The sequence below is a fragment of the Meles meles genome, chromosome 2 (assembly GCF_922984935.1).
Source record: "Meles meles chromosome 2, mMelMel3.1 paternal haplotype, whole genome shotgun sequence".
Taxonomy (NCBI): Eukaryota; Metazoa; Chordata; class Mammalia; order Carnivora; family Mustelidae; genus Meles; species Meles meles.
The window spans coordinates 207,239,615-207,262,456 of NC_060067.1; the positions used below are offsets into that span (position 1 = coordinate 207,239,615).

Here is a 22,842-nt window from a genome sequence, read left to right on the forward strand (position 1 = left end):
AATATACAGGCACCACTGAGCTTTTTGGAACTTCGTATTACCAAGCTTGTTTTCCCAAGATCACAAGAGGAGGGTTAGTGAAAAACCTCTGCTCCTGACTGGAGAGAACCTCCTGGCTCTGAACACACAAGGAGATGCAAAGGAAATGGGAGAAGAGCCTATGAAGAAGTTCTGTCATTGAGGGGACCAGCTTCTCCTGCACCATCCAGATCCCTTCTCCACCTGTTTCTTCCCAAAATGCATCCTTTGTAATAGTGTGGATCTGGCTTCTGCTTCTGCAGGAACAGTGGGTGGGTGGTGAAGAGGAGGCTTTACTGTTTCTACTTTGTCAGACAGGAAGCCCTCTTGTTGGGCAAACGGCAGACTTGGAAGACTGAAATTAAACTGCCTCATGGGAAAAGTTACATGCCTTCCTCAATGTCCTGCTTCTGAAGGCTAGTAACAGTTTGAAGATCTCTTGCCAGTTGAAGCCCCTTTGTTCTGGCATTGTGGTTGCTCATCCCCTTGAAGTGCCTTATGTTCCAATCATTGTTAGGGGGTCTTTGTTGCACAATTGTTACCATACAGCCTCTAAAAATGATATGAAATATTAGTTTCTGTTCTTTCCTTAGGCTAGAAGGATCCGTCTACTCTGTGATGCATTTTTAGTGGTGCTAAATCCTCAAGGTTTGAGGAGATGAGTCTAGAAATTGTCTCTAGAAAAAGAAAAAAAATGACCCAGAAATGATACATTATGTGTGAAAATCAAAAGGGTAATAAAAGACATTCCAAAATTCACAGTGGTTGTGCATTGATCTCCCTGACGATGGCAATATCTGTGTCACTGTGCAAGCCGTGCACTTTGATAGCATCTTAGACACAAGTGCCTCGTTAGCACAGATTGTCCTTGTAGGCTTTCAGTCTCCTGTATGAGGACCACATCTTTCTTGAAATGGAGAGCAGCCCGTTAAGTATCAAAGGTCCTTTCTGAGTGGGCAACAGACTCACTTGTCAGAGAGTCAGTGGGCTTATCTGAAAGTTACTTATTTCGGGGACAGTATAAGCTCAATGCTAAGGTCTGGGAGAGATTTCCAAGTGAACAAAACACAGGGCATTCCCCCAGGAGCTTTTGGTCTTGGTACCTGCCTTCTCTGGGTGGCCTGTTTGCCCAGACTCACACTGTCTGGTCTCGTGTGCTTTCAGTTAATGTTTCTCAAATGACACATAGAAGGGAGCATTAAAAGAAGACAGTTCCTTATCAAAGAGAGAGAAAGTAGCAGGGGTGGAGGACAGGAAACCAGAGTTGTGTGTCTCTGAGGAAGAAACTCTGGGCCAGTGGGGAGTGGGACACTGGCTGAGGTTTTCAGAAGAGCTTCGCAAGATACCATTGTGGACAGACCTGGCTGTCTTCAATTCCCAGAACAAATCATCAAGTCTGAAGCCAATAGGGCTTTCTGTGAAGTGTAGGTTGGGGAGTTCAATTTAGAACACCTGCACTCATTTTAGGAAAACAAAACAAAACAAAATAGTAAATAAATTCTGTGTATCTTCTTTTTCTAGCAGTAACCTTTTTTTACCCCTTCACTAAAGGCAAAATGTGTTGTTATCCCATAGCAGAGCAGATTTATTTAACTCGTTGTGCATTAATCGATGAACTATCTCTTGCCCCCAAGAGCTCATCAGTACAACCTTCTACCTTGCACAGTGCCCAGTGCATAAAAGGCTGACCACAGCAGCTGTCAAGCCGATGCAGGCAAAGGGAGAATCAAGGCCAATGGAACAGGGTGAAGGGCAGATACGTTTCTTTGCCGGCATTATTTCTCAGTCCTGCTATACTGGCAGATTGCCATACATGGCCTCGGGAACGTGGCTTCTCCTCATTCCTTCATTCAACACGTATTTTTGAGTCTTTGATGTGCCAGGCCCTTCTTCGGGCACCGGGGATATTTATGAGTAGGGTCAGAACTTGAGTCTAACCATTCTAGAGATGTTGAAGGACATTAGAATTGCTCCTGACAGTTTTCCTCTCATTTCTTTCCTTGGATCAAATACCATTTTTTGTTTCTTCTTCTGAAGTCAGGAATTTGGTTTTCTAGAAAAATTTTTTTGCACCCTCCTCTAGAAATCACTGGAAGAATTAGTTTTATTTATGGGAGGTAGTCAATTGTTAATGATTAAGAAAGTAAGGAGAAAGAATAAGGAGTAAGGAGAAAGAGCCAGTAAGGAGAAAGAGGCAGAGAGCAAAATGAAAGCTGAGATGGGGAGAAGCAGGAGAGAGACCTGTGTATGAATAGGATATTGTATTATTTTCAAAGTTTACTAAAATGTGTATAGGAGATTGAATTATGGGCTCATGAGTTCAGATGTACAGCCTGAAATTTTATTTATACTATCATTTTTTTTAACAAATCCCCGTCTTGTCTGTGTCAGAAAAGTTTGTGTATTCATCATTGAAGCTGTGAAAATCAATGACATGTCCATTCATTAGGATTAAAGTCAGTTACTTCCTTCCTTCTCCTGCCTCTACAATGTCAAATGCCAGGGCTTAAGGAAAGGCCATCCCAGCCAAAGGGGGGAAGAGACATGATGTGTCCACCTGATCTGTGCCCGGTGGATTGCCACCATGTTCCCCCCAAGGCTCTGGCAGGACGCACACCCTCCCCCTGGCTGGTGAATGACTATGGCCTCCACAGCCAGCACACAAGCGATGTGAGCATTTGGGGGCGCACTTCTCTGTCATTCCAGGGGCCCCATCCTCTCCGTCTTAATTAGGCTAGCCATACTGCCTTACTTTCCCCTGGAAGGGCTGTACCATAAGACACTGAGACTTCACTGTGTGGTCAGAGCCGGGAAATGAGAACAAATTTGGTATTACCCTGGGATCCCCACAGAGAACACTGAAAGATGCTGTCTTGTTCCATCCCCATACTCCGATTTGCTTCTTGGTCCAAGGCATGGTAGGAAAACAAGGCCCTATGTTTCCACACCCATGACACAGCCTCCTCTCCTGTCTCTGCTAGTGTTCCCTGCCCCTCACCACGCTAATCTGGAGTCCTGCTTTCAACAAAGAGGCAGATTGTCTATCTACCTATCATCTATCTATCATCTATCTCCATCTCTTGATCTATCTATTGATTCAGAAAACTCCTAATGGAGAAATTGGTTTCTTCATTAGATTTGATAGAAGTCAACCAGTATGGGTTGAGGAAAGATGTGGGATCTCTCTATCCAGATGGTTTATATCTCCTGTAATTCATGGACAGTTAGATGTCTTATTTTGGATTCTGCTTTGAACTTTTAGTCACTTCAGGTGCTTTCTTCATTTTTTAAAAGATTTTATTTATTTATTTGACAGAGATCACAAGTAGGCAGAGAGGGAGGCACATAGAGAGAGGGAAGCAGCCTCCCTGCTGAGCAGAGAACCCGATGTGGGGCTTGATCCCAGGACCCTGAGATCATGACCTGAGCCGAAGACAGAGGCTTTAACCCACTGAGTCACCCAGGTGCCCCTTCAGTCTTTTTTTTTTTTTTTAATCAGAAATAATTATGGTACCAATATTAAATTAATGCACAGCTATTATTTAGGGAAACCAAATTTGGAAATAGTTCTTGTTAAAATGGAGCCATATTTAGAAATAGTTCACTCACCTCAAAAGACTCTCCAAATCACGGTCGTTAAAGTCAAGTAGATGGTGACAAATGAAATGTCTTTGGAAATCAGAAATTTGAGTGATGAGCTTTTCAGAAGAGCTAAGCATTAAAGAACTGAAACATTTATTTTCCCTGTTCTATTTAAAACACAAAATATGCTACTTTTAATGTGTAACTTAAATTTTGCAACTTAGGTATTTATGATCTATGTACAATATATCTTGATCTTACACAAATTCAATTCTCTGTTATTTCTTACACTTTCCAACTACTAGCAATTGTTAAAGTTGTTCAACACAATTAATCTAAGATGTTCTAAATTTACCTGTCAATGAGAAGGTATTAATAACTTCTTTCTTTTGGAATTTTCTTCTAAGAGTTCTTTCCAGAAAATCAACTTAGATTAGGTTGGGACCTTGATAAATTTTAACTTTTTATTAACGTTTGCATCTTGGATACCTAGAGTGAAGTAGCATATAGATGTTCAGTAGAAATGTATTAAAAGAATGATAAAATGTGTGAAATCTGAGATTTTGGTAAATAGAAGGAAGCGAAGATGGGGCAGAACACAGAAATAAGAGCTGGTTTCAGAACAAAATTTTTGGATTTATTGCATTTATTCACTGGGGTTCCAGAGGTTTAAACAAAAGCCGGTGAGCAGAAATTATGGACACATATGTCTAACATGCATGCCTGTTTTAAATAACTGGCAAGACTGACAATGAAAATGAAAATTAGATCTAGAATTTGATTTTTACACTTTTCACTTTCAAAGATAAGTCATGTCATGTACCTACAATACAGTGTTTCTCAAAATTGGTTCCGTAGAGTTCTAGCTGCCCTGGATAGTTGGTGAGAAGGGGCTTCCTGGATATATAAGTTTGGAGGCTTTTATATACTTTGTCTTCTCTTAAGTAAGCAGAATACATTTTCTCATCCTTAATTTCAGTACCCTGAGGAGCCCCTTTAGAAAAGAAGCATGCTAACTTTTGTCGAATCCAGAATTTTTCAAGTTGGCTCACCCTGATGTGATGATTTTTGCAGACAACTATGACCATCCCCAGAGTGTTATTTAGAAGTGTGGGAAATTCTGACATAATTTCACTTGGGTAATATTCACTCTGAGATCGTAGACGAAATGATTTCAATAAGCAGGAAGGGACGGCATTAGTTTATTTTCCGTCACTCTCGCATCTGTTACTAACTGTATCCATGCACGTGAGTCACTGTGCATTTTTTCCCACAGATTCCCTTGCATTCTCATTTTTGTCAACATGAATTTGAGGGCCTATCCAATAGAAAACATATGTAGAATTTCCTCTTGCAATAGGCTTGTCTGATACTAAAACGACCACACTCAGCTCCATGCCAGACAAAGGCTTAAAGGAAGGAATCACATGTGTTCGGACCTGGGGCGAGTCTGGCACATTTTGTTATGCACCTGTTGAATCGTTGTTTTGCAACATTTTGTTACTCCTACAACCTTAGAGTATCAGGTTTGCAGATGCACCTCTGGAGCCAAAACCAGGTGTCATCCAACTTTAGACTGGATGGATTGCCTTTTTCTAGAACAAATGATTCTTTTCCCCTAAGGTGTTTTTCTGAAATAGCGTATCATCTGCCTTGTGAATATAATGTTTGTGGTGGTAACATAGAATTTTTATACTTGAATAAAAAGTATTTTATTTTTTAATCTTTTTTATGACATATAATGTATTATTTGTTTCAGGGGTACAGGTCTGTGAATCATCAGGCTTACACAATTCACAGCACTCACCATAACACATACCCTCCCCAATGTCCATCACCCAATTGCCCTATCCCCTCCACAACCTCAGTTTGTTTTGCGAGATTGAGTCTCTTACATTTTGTCTTCCTCCTCAGTCTCATCTTGTTTCATTTAACCCTTCTTTCCCCCACAACTCCCTGCCTTACCTCCCAAATTCCTCATATAAGTGAGATCATGATCATTGTCTTTCTCTGACTGACTTATTTTGCTTAGCATAGTACCCTCTATTTCCATCCACGTCATCACAAATGTCAAGATTTCAACTTTTGATGACTGCATTGCATTCCATTATATATTTACACACACACACACACACACACACACACACACACACACACACACCCCACATCTTCTTTACCCATTCTGTTGGGTAAAGAATCTTTACCCATTCTGTTGATGGACATCTAGGCTCTTTCCATAGTTTGGCTATTGTGGACATTGCACCATAAACATTGGGGTGCACGTGCCCCTTCAGATCACTACGTTTGTATCTTTAGGGTAAATACCCAGTAGTGCAGTTGCTGCGTTGGAGGGTAGCTCTATTTTCACCTTTTTGAGGAACCTCCATGCTGTTTTCCAGAGTGGCTGCACCAACTTGCATTCCCACCAACAGTGTAGGAGAGTTCACCTTTCTCCGCATCCTCGCCAGCACCTGTCATTTCCTGACTTGTTAATTTTAGCCATTCTGACTGGTGTGAGGTGATATCTCATTGTGGTTTTGATTTGTATTTCCCTGATCATGAATGATGGGAAGCACTTTTTAATGTGTCTGTTGTTGGCCATTTGGATGTCTTCTTTGCAGAAATGTCTGCTCTGCTCATGTCTTCTGCCCATTTCTTGATTGGATTATTTGTTCTTTGGGTGTTGAGTTTGATATGTTCCTTATAGATTTTGGATACTAGTCCTTTATCTGGTATGTCATTTGCGAATATCTTCTCCCATTTTGTTTGTTGTCTTTTGGTTTAGCTGTTTCCTTTGCTGTGCAAAAGCTTCTGATCTTGATGAAGTCCCAATAGTTCATTTTTGCCCTTGCTTCCCTTGCCTTTGGCAATATTTCTAGGAAGAAGGTGCTATGGCTGAGGTTGAAGAGGTTGCTGCCTGTGTTCTCCTCAAGGATTTTGATGGATTCCTTTATCACACGAGGTCTTTCATCTATTTGGAGTCTATTTCTGTGTGTGATGTAAGGAAATAGTCCAGTTTCATTCTTCTGCATATGGCTGTCCAATTTTCCCAACACCATTTGTTGAAGAGACTATCTTTTTCCATTGGACATTCTTTCCTTCTTTGTCAAAGATTAGTTGACCATAGAGTTGAGGGTCTATTTCTAATCTCTCTATTGTATTCCATAGATCTATGTGTCTGTTTTGTGCCAGTACCATACTGTCTTGAAGATGACAGCTTTGTAATAGAGCTTGAAGTCTGGAATTATGATGCCACCAACTTTGGCTTTCTTTTTCAACATTCCTCTAGCTATTTGGGGGTATTTTCTGTTTCCATATAAATTTTAGGATTATTTGTTCCATTTCTTTGAAAAAAATCATAGGTATTTTGATAGGGATTGCATTAAATGTGTAGATTGCTCTAGGTAGCATAGATATTTTCACAATATTTGTTCTTCCAATCCATGAGCATGGAACATTTTTCCATTTCTTTGTGTCTTCCTCAATTTCTTTCATGAGTACTTTATAGTTTTCTGAGTACAGATTCTTTGTCTCTTTGGTTAGGTTTATTCCTAGGTATCTTATGGTTTTGGGTGCAACTGTAAATGGGATCGACTCCTTAATTTTCCTTTTTCCTGTCTTGTTGGTGTATAGAAATGCAACTGACTTCTGTGCATTGATGATATATCCTGACACTGTACTGAATTTCTGTATGAGTTCTAGCAGTTTTGGAGTGGGATATTTTGGGTTTTCCACATAAAGTATCAGATCATCTGCAAAGAGTGATAGTTTGACTTCTTTGCTGATTCAAATGCCTTTTATTTCTTTTTGTTGTCTGATTGCTGAGGCTAGGACTTCTAGTACTATGTTGAATAGCAGTGGCAATAGTGGACATCCCTGCCATGTTCCTGACCTTAGGGAAAAAACTCTCAGATTTTCCCCATTGAGAATGATATTTGCTGTGGGTTTTTCATAGATGGCTTTGATGATATTGAGGTGTGTGCCCTCTATCCCTACACTTTGAAGAGTTTTGATCAGGAAGGGATGCTGTACTTTGTCAAATGCTTTTTTAGCATCTATTGAGAGTATCATATGGTTCTTGTTCTTTCTTTTATTATTGTATTATATCACATTGATTCATTTGCGGATGTTGAACCAAACTTGCAGCTCTGGAATAAATCCCACTTGGTGCTAGTGAATAATCCTTTAATGTACTGTTGGATCCTATTGGCTAGCATTTTGGTGAGAATTTTTGCATCCATGTTCATCAGGGAAACTGGTCTATAATTCTCCCTTTTGATTGGGTCTTTGTCTGGTTTTGGGTTCAAGGTCATGCTGGCCTCATAAAATGAGTTTGGAAGTTTTCCTTCCATTTCTATTTCTTGAAACACTTTCAGGAGAATCGGTATTTATTCTTCTTTAAATGTTTTGTAGAATTCCCCTGGGAAGCCGTCTGGCCCTGGGCTCTTGTTTGTTGGGAGATTTTTGATGACTGCTTCAATCTCCTTACAGGTTATGAATGTGTTCATGTTTTCTGTTTTTCCTGCTTCAGTTTTGGTAGTTTATGTGTCTCTAGGAATGCATCCATTTCTTCCAGATTGTTGAATTTGCTGGCATATAGTTGCTGATAATATGTTCTTATAATTGTTTGTATTTATTTGGTGTTGGTTGTGATCTCTCCTCTTTTATTCAGGATTTTATTAACTTGGATCCTTTCTCTTTTCTTTTTGATAAGTCTGGCCAGGGGTTTATCAATCTTATTAAATCTTTCAAGGAACCAGCGCCTAGTTTCATTGATCTGTTCTACTGTTGTTTTGGTTTCTATTTCATTGATTTCTGTTCTGATCTTTATTATTTCTCTTCTCCTGCTGGGTTTAGGCTTTATTTGCTGTTTTTTTCTCCAGCTCTTTAAGGTGTAGGGGTAGGTTGTGTATTTGAGACATTTCTTGTTTCTTGAGAAAGGCTTATATTGCTATATGCTTTCCTCTCAGGACTGCCTTTACTGCATCCCAAAGATTTTGAAGAGTTGTGTTTTCCTTTTCATTTGTTTCCATGAATTTTAAAAATTCTTCTTTAATTTCCTGTTTGACCCCTTCATTCTCTAGTAGGATGCTCTTTAGCCTCCATGTATTTGAGTTATTTCCAACTTTCCTCTTGTGATTGAGTTCTAGCTTCAGAGCATTGTGGTCTGAAAATATGCAGGGAATGATCCCAATCTTTTGTTACCAGTTGAGACCTGATTTGTGACAGGATGTGATATCTTCTGGAGAATATTCCATGTGCACTAGAGAAGAATGTGTATTCTGTTGTTTTGGAATGGAATGTTCCGAATATATCTGTGATGTCCATCTGGTCCAGTGTGTCATTTAAGGCCTTTATTTCCTTGTTGATCTTTTGCTTGGATGATCTGTCCATTTCAGTGATGAGGGTGTTACTGTCCTCTACTATCATTATATTATTGTCAATGTGTTTCTTAGATTTTGTTAATTGGTTTATATAATTGGCTGCTCCCATGTTAGGAACATATTTAAAATTGTTAGAGCTTCTTGTTGAACAAACCCTTCAAGGATGATATAATGTCCTTCCTCATCTCTTATTATAGTCTTTGGCTTAAAATCTAATTGATCTGATATAAGGATTGCCACCCCAGCTTTCTTTTGATGTCCATTAGCGTGGTAAATTGTTTTCCATCCCCTCACTTTAAATCTGGTGGTGTCTTTGAACCTAAAATGAGTTTCTTGGAGACAGCATATTGATGGGTCTTGTTTTTTTATCCTTTCTAATACCCTGGGCTTTTGATTGTGGCATTGATCCCATTTACATTCAGGGTAACTATTGAAAGATATAAATTTAGTGCCATCGTATTACGTATAAGGTGACTGTTACTGTATATTGTCTCTGTTCCTTTCTGGTCTATTACTTTTAGGCTCTCTCTTTGCTTAGAGGTCCCCTTTCAATATTTCCTATAGGGCTGATTTGGTGTTTGCAAATTCTTTTAGTTTTTGTTTGTCCTGGAAAATTTTTATTTCTCCTTCTATTTTCAATGACAGCCTAGCTGGATAGCGTATTCTTGACTGCATGTTTTTCTCATTTAGTGCTCTGAATATATCATGCTGGTCCTTTCTGGCCTGCCAGGTCTCTGTGGATAAGTCTGCTGCCAATCTAATATTTTTACCATTGTATGTTACAGACTTCTTGTCCCGAGCTGCTTTAAGGATTTTCTCTTTGTCTCTGAAACTTGTAAGTTTTACTATCAGATGATGGAATGTGGACCTATTTTTATTGATTTTGAGGGGGGGGTTCTCTGCACCTCCTGGATTTTGATGCTTGTTCCCTTCCCCACATTATGGAAGTTCTCTGCTTTAATTTGGTCGAATGTACCTTCTGCTGCTGTCTATCTTTCTTCTTGTTCTGGGATCCCAATTATTCTAATATTGTTTCATCTTGTGGTATCACTGACCCCTCATGATCCAGTAGTTGTTTGTCTCTCTTTTGCTCAGCTTCTTTATTCTCCATCATTTGGTCTTCTATATCACTAATTCTCTCTTCTGCCTCATTTATCGTAGCAGTAAGAGCCTCCATGTTTGATTGCACCTCATTAAAAGCTTTTTTATTTCAACTTGGTTAGATTTTTGTTCTTTTATATCTCTAGAAAGGAATTTTATTTCTCCAGAATGGGATTCCCTAGTATCTTCTATGCTTTTTTCAAGCCCTGCTGGCACTTTTTAATTGTCATTCTGAACTCTAGTTCTGACATCTCACTAATGTCCATATTCATTAGGTTCTTAGCCGTCAGTATTGCCTCTTGTTCTTTTTTGAGGTGAGTTTTTCCACATTGTTATGTTATCCAGATAAGAATAGATGAATGAGAGAATAAAATACTAAAAGGATAACAACGACCCCAGAAAAATATACACTAACCAAATCAGAAGAGACCTGAAACTGGGGGGAGAAGAAAGGAAAAAAAAAAAAAAAAGATATGATTAGGCTGGTGAATAGGGAAGAGGCACATACTTGATTTGGGGTTTATTTTAGTGTGTTAGATGAAATTGCCTCCCAAAATTTTAAAGAAATAAAAACTTTATACACACACACACACACACACACAAAAGGGTAAAATGATGAAGGGATGGAATATGACTGTAAAGATGAAAATTAAAAATATAGATTAAAAAATGAATTGATAAGAATTTGGGTGAAAAAAGCAAAAAACAAAGGAGAAAAGATGACCAGGCTGGAGACTAGAAGAAAGCCATATGCTAAATTTAGGGTATGTTTGGTCTGTTAGAAGAAACTGTATCCCAAAAATTTAAAGGAAGAAAAACTGGTATGTATATAAAAAAAAATGCTAAATACAATTACAGGATAGAATATGACTTTAAGAAAGGAAATTTTAAAATATTTTTAAAAAGGTATTGATATTATAAAATAGGTTAGATAGAAAAAAGGAAAAATTAGAAAAAAATAGAGTAAGAAGAAAATACAATTTAAAAAAATTTACCTTTGCAAGACTAAAAGATCATGGGGAAAAAGCCATGAATTCTATGCGTTGCTTTCCCCGCTGGGGTTCCTCTGTTCTTCTTGATGGGTGAACTTCTTCTTGGCTGGATGTTCTTGCCCATCTCCTGCAGGAGGGGCCTGTTGCCGTGATTCTCCAGTGTCTTTGCCGGAGGCGGAATTGCACCGCCCGTGCCAGGGGCCGGGCTAATTATCTGCTCAGTTCGCGCTCAGAGCTTTTGTTCCCTGAGCGCTTTCCGTAGAGTCCGGGGTGGATGGGAATGAAGATGGCGGCCGCCTGGTCTCTCCCGGATGGAGCTGAGAGCAAGGGGCGCTCCTCCGTGCGCCCTCGGAGATGAGCGTCAATCCCTCCCGACTCCCTGGTCTCCGGCCGCGCTCCGAGCTCACGGCCTGTGACCGAGAGTTTCTGTCTCTGGCGCGCGGCCCCGTTTGGAGTGAAACCGAGCAGATTCCTGCCTCCGTTCCTGTACCGCTCCTCCCAGAGGAGAAGGGAGGGGTCTCCCGGGATCTGCTCGTGGGTCACTGCTTGGAGTTTATCGGCCGACTCTGCCACGGATGACAGTTTACGGCACCTCCTCAGCTCTGTCTCGCCCCGCTTCCCCGCTCCAGTATGTGGCGGCTCTGCCGCACTCAGGTTCTCCCCGCCTTTCTGTGACCCCGGGGACCTGAGACCAGCCTGTCCCTGCGAGGCCTGGACCCCCGCTTCGTCTCTGGAGCGACGTCCCTTCGTGGAGCCGACTTCTACAAGGCTTTTGTGCTCTGCTGCTCCCCGGCTGGCCCGGAGAGGCTGACGGAGGCCCCCTCCCCCCGGCCTGTCTTCCCGGGGCTTCGGATTCACGTCTCCGCACGTCCTGCCTTGCCGGAAGTGGTCGGTTTTCCGTTCCTAGGATCACTGCTCTGCTCTTCCGTCTCCTGTTGGGTCTGTAGGAGTTCGGAGTGGTTTGATAACTGGCCAGCTGATCTCCTGGCAGGGCTCCTATTCGCAGCATAGATTTGTTTTTACTGAGACATTTTCTCCCTCCTGCCCTTCTTTGGGAGAATTTTACTCTATTTTGTTGTCATAAAGCACTTCCCACGAGGTCATCCTCTTAGTCATCTAGAAGTCCTCATTACTGTTGACTTAGAGGCTCGATGTTGTGTATCTGGTCTCTAGGGCTTATTCATCTTAGTAAAATGAAACTTTATGACAGGTGGTTAGTAACACCCCATGTCTGCCCCCCCCCCCCCTCCCCGGGCTCCTAGTAACTCCCCTCCAGCCCTTGATTTTATGAGTTGACTATTTCAGGCCCTTCCCATAAGTGGGGCCCTGCTGCACTTGTCTTTCTGTGTCCTGAGACATTTTCCTAACCTGGACTTTCTCAATCCTTGTTTTTGTAGACACTTATTCACACAGAAGGACTGCAACATTGTTTTATTGTCAGGGTATGCAACTGTTTCTCTACACCCATGAAGTCCGGTCACTTTTGTTATTTCGTCTGTTTCGTCTATTATTTCATCTAAAAAATGAAGGTTCATACATTTATTTAGCTCTGAAGTCGGCACAACAGAAATTGGAACCCAGGTCTTGAGATTATATCTCTTGCTAAATTACGTGGTTCTATCTAAGAAAAATCTCTAATGCATTGCTTTTAGTGTGATATTGATTGGATGGCGTAAGACACTCACAGCACTGTGCTGATTTTTTTTTTTTTTTAAGAAGGCTTCCAAGAATAATTTGGGTTGTTTTGTTTTGTTTAATTGCTTAGGGTTGGTGCAAATGTACAGTTCTCCTGTGAGGACAATTATGTGCTCCAGGGATCCAAGAGCATAACCTGTCAGAGAGTCACAGAGACACTGGCTGCGTGGAGCGACCATCGGCCCATTTGCCGCGGTAAGGTGCATGCACTGATGTCCTCACCCTGGTTCTGTCTTCCATCCCAGTTGGCACGTTCTGTGAATGCACGGGAGACTGAAGGGCAGAGCAGTATCATTTACGTGGCGTACAGACAAAACAGAACAAAGCAGAAAATGATGCATGTTTTCCTAGTGATGAAGGTAGAGAAGATGTATTTCTTTGAAATTGGTTAGCCAGCAAGCATTTCCAAGGATATTAGTGGTTTTGAAATTTCAGGAACTATGGGAGCAAATCTAATCATTCAGACGCATGCACACAGACTTAGTATAACTTGGTACTCGTCTATATATACACACGGCGTTTGCATATTATGAAAATAGGTTATGTAACCAGATCCTTTGGCAAGTTTTATGCACGCCTCTGCAGATCTAAAAATGCTCACCTTTCAAGGGCAGTGAGGTTAATTCTTGGGTTTTGTTTTTTTTTTTTAAAGATTTTATTTATTTATTTGACAGAGAGAGAGCACAAGTAGACAGAGAGGCAGGCAGAGAGAGAGGAAAGCAGGCTTGCTGCTGAGCAGAGAGCCTGATGCGGGACTCGATCCCAGGACCCTGAGATCATGACCTGAGCCGAAGGCAGCGGCTTAACCCACTGAGCCACCCAGGCACCCAATTCTTGGGTTTTGATGGTACCAGTGGTAAAGGCAGTTGTTAGCACTATCCTGAGTTAATATTTCACGGATAAATTATCTTAAACTCATCTCTGATGTAGCAGAGCCGAAGATGCTTCATCATCCTCTTCACAATGTCAAACGTTGATTGGTCACTTCTAGGAAGTATAGGAATGGTCCTACCAGAATTAGACAAACTACAGTCAAACCTGCAGAAAACCGTTTTGGCTGTTTTAATATTGAAAATTACTAAATATCCAAAGGAAAACAAGGGTTTGATTTTGGTTTTGGTTTTTGCATTTTGGCCATAAGGTAATTTATGTAAAGTGGTACTTTTAAAGGAAGGAGGGAAAAAGCATGAAGTCAACCAAGGAATGAAAAGTAAAGTTTCATATATAAGAATATCTTATGCCTCCTTGTAGCCTTTTTAAAGTGAAAAGATTCCATTTTATAAATTTTAAAAAATCAGATGCATCTTGTGAAATCAAATACAGTGCTAGCTTTATCTAAGAAAGAATATGTTGCAGGATTTGCTCTCTTGTTCTCCTTAGCTATAACCACTTGAGGGTTTATAACCTGTGGGAAATGCACCTTCTGACCTCCTCATGCACCCTGAGGTCAGACTGTGTCTGAGTTCTGGCTGAAGGAGGCTCCTTCCTCTGCTTCTTGGAGATGCACCATCCTCTGGTCAGGAAACATGAATTCTGTGTCCTTCTGCTCTTTGTCATTAGACTACTTTGTCTAATACTAATGTGACAGTACCTGGCTTCCAAAGGAACTACTGCAAAAACCATATTCCTACCAAGTGATGGTAATGCATAATGCTCCCAGAAATAAATGAGGGCTAATTCACTGGTATTATTTCTTCCCCTCGAGGGGAAAAATGTTTATATTCTTCAATGTTTTCCTTACTCCTCTATACAAAATCATATGTCATTATTTAAAAAACCCAAACTATACAAAGTTAGGAAATGTGCATTCATTTTAAAATGATATTTTGGAGTCACATAAAGGAAATATGTGTGTAGGATATTATTGGGTTCTTATGTTATTTCTTTTTTGTTTGTTTGTTTATTTATTTATTTGACAGAGATCACAAGTAGGCAGAGAGGCAGGCAGACAGAGAGAGGAAGGGAAGCAGGCTCCCTGCTGAGCAGAGAGCCCGATGCGGGGCTCGATCCCAGGACCCTGAGACCATGACCTGGGCCGAAGGCAGAGGCTTTAACCCACTGAGCCACCCAGGCGCCCCTTATCTTATTTCTTAATTTATAACTTTTATTTTTTTTTAATTTCCTGAATCTCATCATCTCATATGAAGCTCAAAACACTCTGTTGGGATCTTGGTCCCCACTTACAACCTGACGTGATATCAAACACCAAACCCCCAGAGGCTCTCACCTCTTAGAAGATAGGGCCCCCCACCCAGGCTGCGGCGGGGAGGGGCATCCTTCTTCATTCTCCACCTCCAAACACATCACTGTGGGATAATTGCACAGCGAAGATTTTAGCTTCCTGTTCTCACAGATTCTCATGTCCTACCAATGATATTTTAGAAAAGAAAGGCTCTCCCGCAGCATCTTTGTTGTGTGGCTCGCTGGGCTTGTTTTCTGTGAGAGACCCGCCACTCTCAGACGCCCAGCTCCCTCACCCAGAAGCAAATAGCATTCACCTCCATCCTCCATCATCCCCTCTTTTCTCCTCCCAGCTGGTGACGCCGTGGTTTTTTGTTTTGTTTTTAAAGATTTTATTCATCTATTTATTTGATATACAGAGATCACAAGTAGGCAGAGAGGCAGGCAGAGAGAGAGGAGGAAGCAGGCTCCCCGCTGAGCAGAGAGCCCGCTGCGGGGCTTGATCCCAGAACCCTGAGACCATGACCTGGGCCGAAGGCAGAGGCTTTAACCCACTGAGCCACCCAGGTGCCCCTGACCCTGTGGTTTTGCTTGAACTAGATACACTTTCAATTTCATGGAGTAATCCCATAGTCCTTGTTCCATTTAGTTCTCATCCAATTACTTTTTAACTTTCTGAAGTCATGAGCTCTGGTAGCTGCAAGTAAGCCTTAAGAAGACCTTTCCACGAAGGATGTATATATCCAATCCGTATACCTTAACCAGAACTGATTGTGTCTAGGGAACAATAACAAACAGTAGTTTTTAAACTTAACTTTTTAAGGAAATTATATTTTAGTATATTTGGAGTAGTAAAACATTAAACAACCAACAAATTTAAATTGAAAGGCGTAAAGCCTTCTAAGAAGGAGAATTTGAGATACACTACCTAGAATTAGGTGATGAAGACTAGGTGACAAAAATCCAAACCCACGAGGAGCTTCCACCAAACGGAAATGGTTTCTCTCTCATAAGGAAGGTAGGAGTCAGGCAGTACAGGACTAGAATGGCAACTCTGTCTTAGAGATGAAAATTTCCTCAACACCCACCTTGTCAGCGTGTGTCCAGGCCCTCCTGCTCATGGTCCAATATGCTGTCCAAACCCCAGGTAACAGGACACAGGGGGGTTAGAGGAAGCAGGGCGAGGCCCAGCAAGAAACATCAGAGGTATTTCTGCTCAGTACCACTGGCCAAGTACTCCGACCTTGTTGTGGGGCTTTGGAATATAATTTTGAGTCTGGGCAGTCAAATATAGAGCAAGCAAGTATATTTCCATGGAAGAGAGGGGACGTAGACATGAAGTGAAATAGCAGTTGCTGCCAGGGGGGTATACTTCCATAAGAAGGAGAGGTGGGATGAATCACTGGACAGACGTCACGACAATGGTTCTGTTTCTGTTTCTGTTTTATTGGGCAGTGGTTGTTGCTGTTTCTTCCCTATATCACCTGTACTTTCTTTATTTATTTTTTTTAAAGATTTTTTTTTTTAAATTTATTTGACAGACAGAGATCACAAGTAGGCAGAGAGGCAGGCAGAGAGAGAGGAAGGGAAGCAGGTTCCCTGCTGAGCAGAGAGCCCCATACGGGGCTTGATCCCAGGACCCTGGGATCATGACCTGAGCCGAAGGCAGAGGCTTTAACCCACTGAGCCACCCAGGTGCCCCTCACCTGTACTTTCTATGAATGAGAGGGTACCTGTGATCACTCAGCCTTCTTTCACATGTGTTGGCATTTTTGTATCAGTGCTGAGTTTAAACAATATGGATTTAAGAAGCTGGAATGATGTAGACAGGAGTACCCCAGTTTCTGGACTGGAGAGGCTTATCTGTGAGCATCATGGTTAAGTAGGAAACCTGGGCATTCCCCTTCTCCACCTGCACTCCCCTCCTATCCACATGGTTCTCTAACAAGAGGTCAGCCTTCTTGTTCAAGGCCAGCAGGAACACACATCCATCTAGGCAGGAAAGCAGAGTCTCATACAACATTAGGTAATCACCATGTAACATGACAGGACCAATTACTCCTGCGGCTGAGTGGCCAAATGCATCAGTGCATCTGTGGGCTGGTCCTTTAGAGGATTGTTTTGAGGAACATCTAGATTTCTGCCCTCCACTAGAAATAAAATACAAGCCATATATGTAATTAAAACTATCTTTAAAATGTCTACTAGCAGATTAAAAGCCAGTAAAAAGCAAATGTGAAACAGGTGAAATTAATTTTCTTACCATTTTATTTCACACACTATCCCACAGATATTATCCTTTTAACTTATCATCAATATAAAGATTATAAGAAAAAAAATTTAATCTTTTTTCTTTTATTTTCATGCTATGACTTGGAAATCCAGGTGCATTTTAAACTTAGAGCACATCTCGGCTCAGACTAGCCATGTCTCCCGTGTTCAATAGTCACTCTGGCCAGTGCCCACTATGGACATTACAACCCTAGATACTTAGCTTGGCCCATGGGAAAGCAGTAACACCCTTATGGATATGAAGAGAAGAAAGGAGGGCAGTGAGCCATGCTGTGTTGCTGGATGGCGTCCCTCACTGGAGAGTATACTTTCTTCTATTAAAATTAGTAAGTTTTTCATGTGGGTAGTATTTAGGAACTCTGAGTCTGTCATTATTCCCTTCATTAAATAGTGGATCTACTTGCTTCTAATGATGGGCTTATCAATTATAGAAGAGTGGGGGGGCAGTTTTTAAGTGGACATTAAAAAAATAATTAGGGCAGATTTTACAACTATTTCTGTGTAAAGGTAGCTTGCGGTATCTAAAATGTAGGGGGAGATGGCTACCATGAAATGTAGTGATTTTTCAAATACTACCCAAAAGAGGCTGCAGGAAATCTTTCTTAGCTTCTATAGATCCCAAACGACAAGTGTGATTCTCTGAGTTCATTTTCCAGTCTTTCCTCTCACCATAAGTAAGAAGAAAACCTCATGGTTTGGGTTTTCTTGATTTGTTCTGAGCCTCTAAAGAAGCCTTTAAGGAGGGCACATGATGTGATGAGCAGTGGGTGTTAAATAGAACTGATGAATCATTGAACATTATATCAAAAGCCAATGATGTACTATACCATGGCTGATTGAATTTAAATAAATTAAAAAAATAAAGGAGCCCTCATGTTGATCATCTCAGCCAACATGTTCTAAATTCAACCATCTCTCAAATGCAGTAAAATGCCCCTGGTCTGAGCTTTGCACCTGTCTGAGATTTCAGATGGATGAATTAAGGACTGGTTCTCAAGGTTCCTATCTTCATGAAGAGTCTCTAACTCTTAAGTAATTACTGTGCCTTCTCTAGAGAAGGAATATCTGATGGAAGCATTTGACGAATTGTCGTGAGTCAGAAGTGATCTTTCACATCTGGACACTGGTGTCCTTAGCCAATGCTTACATTAGCTAATTAGCCTTGAGGATGGGGGGGGATTACCTTTTCCTCCTGTTACCAAATAGATGAATGGTTGTCATAGCTTGGTAATTATACAGGAGATTTGGTTTGAAATTGTGCTTGCTTCATTTAGAGATATGAAGACTATTATGATTTTTCACAGGATAAAGTACTGTGCACTGTGTAAACATACATAAAATATCTTTGCCAGTAGACTTTTAAAATAAGCAAACAAAGGAAGAGGACATAGATTTATTTTTTTTTTAAGTAAAGTGTTTCAGCTTGCCATTTCATTCCATCATTATTTACAGGAGCTTAGTAGAGAGAACTTCCTTTAAGACTCATGCACTCTGATCTGTGGAATTAATATTTTTAGTTGCTCACCAATTGAAAGAGCACTTAAGAAAAGTGAAGCATTATTTGCGGTTGTAACTGTGGTTACATGGAAGCCAATTAGAGCCACAGGGGATCATAGAATAAAGCTGTTGCTTTGGGACTCCAGGTTAGGCTAGCTAAGAATGACCTTCAACTTACTAAGTTGTCATTTACCAAGAACATCTATAGTTTGTTTCCTACCCATATTCTCTGTCCACACAGAAATGACTTGTAAATAGTAGTCAAAAGGCCACTTATACCTGAATGAGTACTCTTCATTATGTCAGATTTAATTTTAAGATGATACTTTTTATACTGATTATTTCAACAGATAGCTATGACCTCAGAGATTTAAAAAGACATACAGACTTCTAACTTTTATTATAATTCCAGTGTACTGGGGAAAATTTCTCTTGTTGCTTCTAGACTCCCAAGGTTTTATACTTTTCAGTTAAAGTCCACTTGGGTAAAAAATATATTTTTATTAGGTTACTGGAAATAATAAAGCTGTGTATTTTTATAGCACTCTCAAATTCCATTGACATAAAATGACTTGAACACTAATATTAATTTGATGCTGATTTCATTCCTAGAACATAATTGGGAAGTTTCTGACTTAGCCTCCTCTCATGTGTTGTCCTTCTACCTGGGACACTTTCCCCAGGTGTCCACATGGCTGTCCTCTTGCAGCTTTTTCCAAACATCATCTCTTCCAAAATCCTTCCACGGCCGCCATCTTCCCGAGTAAGCCCTTTCCAGATACTCCGCCAACCCTTACTCAGACCTTCCTAGAAAGCTGCTATTTCCACGTTAGATTACATCTAATGCGTGTCTGTGCATTGAACTGTCCAAGGAAGGCAAGGGTCGCGGTTTTGTTCTCTCTCTGCTGTATTGCACATGCCTGATACCGCGCCATACTCACAATAAGAGTGTCACACGTGTTTCTGCAATACAGAGCCTGTGATGTCCTGGACCATGCGCTGAGTGCCTTCCTTGATCTCCTCCTTTCAGTCCTGACAGCACTCGCAGATGAAGTTACTTTTATTATACTCATTGAATAGACTGAGGGGTGTAATATGAAATAAGTTAATATTAGATGTCTAGGAACTGCATACATCAGGCTTGAAACTAAGCTGTGATGAGGAAAAGCAACTCCTAACCTCTCGGACATGCGTTCTCTGCTGTGGTGGACAATCTGGAAGTAACCATAAAAGCTGTTGTTGGAAACAATGCTTTCTCCTAAAAATAAACAGGAAACAGAGTATCAAATATATTATTAATGTGCTTGAAACATACTTCAGATGTGAGTCTAGGTAACCTCTTAATTTAAATTTAGTTGATTAGAATATTCCCCTCCAATTAACTTGATTAATTAAATGGTTACTATAGAACAGTACTGATTCCTGGAACTGAATTTACATAAGTAGACAAATTATTACTTCATATTACATAAGATAAATTATGTGAAACAAATATGGTTTGTACTTAATAAATATTCATTGATAAATAGAAAAATTGCATATATTTACATTCAAAATCAGCCTTTTTCTCCCTGTCCACTTTCTCTCTTGATGTACTTTCCACTATCATTTTGTGAATTCTCATTTAATTTTAAAACCATAAGACATATAAATAAACTTTGAGCTTACAAGTTTAGAACACAGCCGCTGAGTAATATTAGCTGTCCATTAGGTCACAGCGATTACCCAAGGCCATTAATTAAGCATTATTAAGCATTTAACTGTGTATTACTTTATATTAGACATTGCATTTCCAGGAAATCTTGATAAGGGAGAGACTTCACGTCAGTAGAAAGTGGTATTCAACTATAATATGTATAAACATATACATATCCATTTCAACTAAGGGAATATTTTTAAATCTTTCTATAAAATCTTGTTTGATATTTCAGTATTATCATTAGTTAAGTATGTTGACCAATGAAATACTCTGGGGACCACTGAACGCCTGTTTGGCACAGAAGCCAGTGCTGGGGAGGAAGGCCCCCCTCCTCCAAGGACACGGTGCAGTTGCTCTGTGGTCATCCCGACAGCTTTGCTAAGCTAACGGGTTTGTACTTGTCTGTAAAGCTACAGGATCCATGCCCAGCGTGCGCTGAGGAGTCAGCTAAGAGTCCAGGAGTGGAAGGAGACCGGCCAGGCGACACACCTTCAGGGTTCTAGCCATCCGAATCAGATAACAGCATGGCTTTTTGAATGTCCACAACACTGGTCGAGTTCCTTGTCAAGGACAGCAGGAAAACCACTGGCAAAGCAGCTCAGATGTGGTTTGCAGATTAACTGGAACCAGTCATCCTCCTGCAGACGGTTCTGCATGCTGGGCCGATCCGCGCAGCTCCCTTCTTCCTTCCTGCCTTGCACGCTGGCCCCTCCCTCATCATCTCACGGAACATGACCTTGGGGAGAGGTCGGGGTGCAGAAACACACACTGAACATCACCGTAGCTCTGGAGGGTGAGCCGCTTGCCTGTGGGACACGTGCCAGTGGAGCCCTTGGTCCTCGTTCCTCTCTCCCCTCGGGGGTGCTCTTCTCTGGCTCTTCTTACTCTGCACAAAGATTCAGTTTTAAAAGACATATGATATACACAAAATCTGAAGGACCTTAGCCTTCCAGTGCTTGACACGGATGAGGAAGAAGTTTGGGGTGTGACACAGCAAACGGTGTGGCTTTCTTGGCCCTAACATTCAGGGAGCTGGCCGTTTCATATAACCTGCCACAGAACCCCAGGATAGAAGGAAAACTCCAGGGAACAGACAACTCCAGGAGATGCAAAAGATAATGCCCGGTCTGCATGACAACCACTGTGTGTCCCTGGATAATGATCCAGAGAGTCATGATAATTCAAAATGCATCATTACTATTCAGTAAGGACTCTGCACGTGTATAGTTGGACTGTGAGTGGTTGCCAGTGGAAAGTCTGAAGGTTATCTGTGATTGGCAGGAGGGCCTTGATATGGAAAGCGGCACCGAATGAGTCATTAGTAATTGGTGTGGTGATGGCAGTTTCATCATTTGGGGAAGAAGCAGATGATGAAGATGGAGAAGACTTAGAAAGAACAACTTAGAAGTATCTTTGATACTAGCTAAAGTTCTAACAGTTTCCTAAAACAGAGGATTAGAATTAAATAAGTATAGTTAGATCATATTTAGAGTCATTATACTATTTAAAAACGACAACAAGTATTTATGGGGAAAATGATCAAATACTAGGAATTGTTCTAATTATTGAAACAGAATATGCCACGTATCTCATTTTTGCTGATTATTTTGATGGCTTGATTAAAAGTACGGGATAAAAAATACTTAAATTTAATGGATTAGAAAAATGCATTGAAAATGGAGATATGTTTCTAAGACAAAAAAGAAAAAGAAAAATTACTTTATGAATTAATCTGACAATTTCTGGTGAAACATGTCTCTGAGGCGACTGGATTCATCCCTTGTTCTATGTGAAACACAGTTCTCAGTCTGCATGAAACTCTGGGAAACGTGCTGCTTTCCTATAAATATTTTACTAATGGTTATCTCACTGAAATATATGATCACTAGAAATCGTATTTCCCCAAGCAATAGTAAGATGAATTTCATGGAAAGCTGGTAGGCAATTTGAATAAGTCAAGCTAAGGGTCAAGCTTCAAAGAAGACAAGTGGGACGCAAGGTCGTTGAAGGAATGTCAGGTTTGGTGAACTTTCTAGCAGAATGACAGCTGGGGCTAATGGCTGGATGGGCACAAGTTGTTAGTGGGAATATGACAAATTAGCCCCCCACTGCACTCACACACTCCCTCTTCGGAAGTGTTGTTTTGAAGTCTGAAATCCTTAGAATGGCATCTTGATACTATTAATTCAAAATTAAGTCAAAAATATCAAGTAACAGAACATTATGCTTCCATCAGCCTTTCGGTGTGAAATTGAGCCAGGAATGAGCATGTTAGATACAGATACTGCAACTCCACATTTATTGATGATAACTTTTCTTCTAAGGTCTCCTCATGAGTGCTGTTAATAAGGTACTTTAGGAAACTTTCCCATCTGAAGCTCACAATCTTTTCTGAGAACAT

The 22,842-nt window shown here is 40.7% G+C and overlaps 1 protein-coding gene across 1 annotated transcript in view; it reads left to right on the top strand.

The window, feature by feature from the left end:
* Positions 1 to 22,842, top strand: part of CSMD1 (CUB and Sushi multiple domains 1) — a 2,021,046-nt gene that overhangs the window by 1,420,471 nt on the left and 577,733 nt on the right. The window contains exon 9 of the mRNA XM_045997494.1: positions 12,843 to 12,967. Coding sequence (XP_045853450.1) covers positions 12,843 to 12,967 — 125 coding nt within the window. The remainder of the gene's footprint in view (positions 1 to 12,842; positions 12,968 to 22,842) is intronic.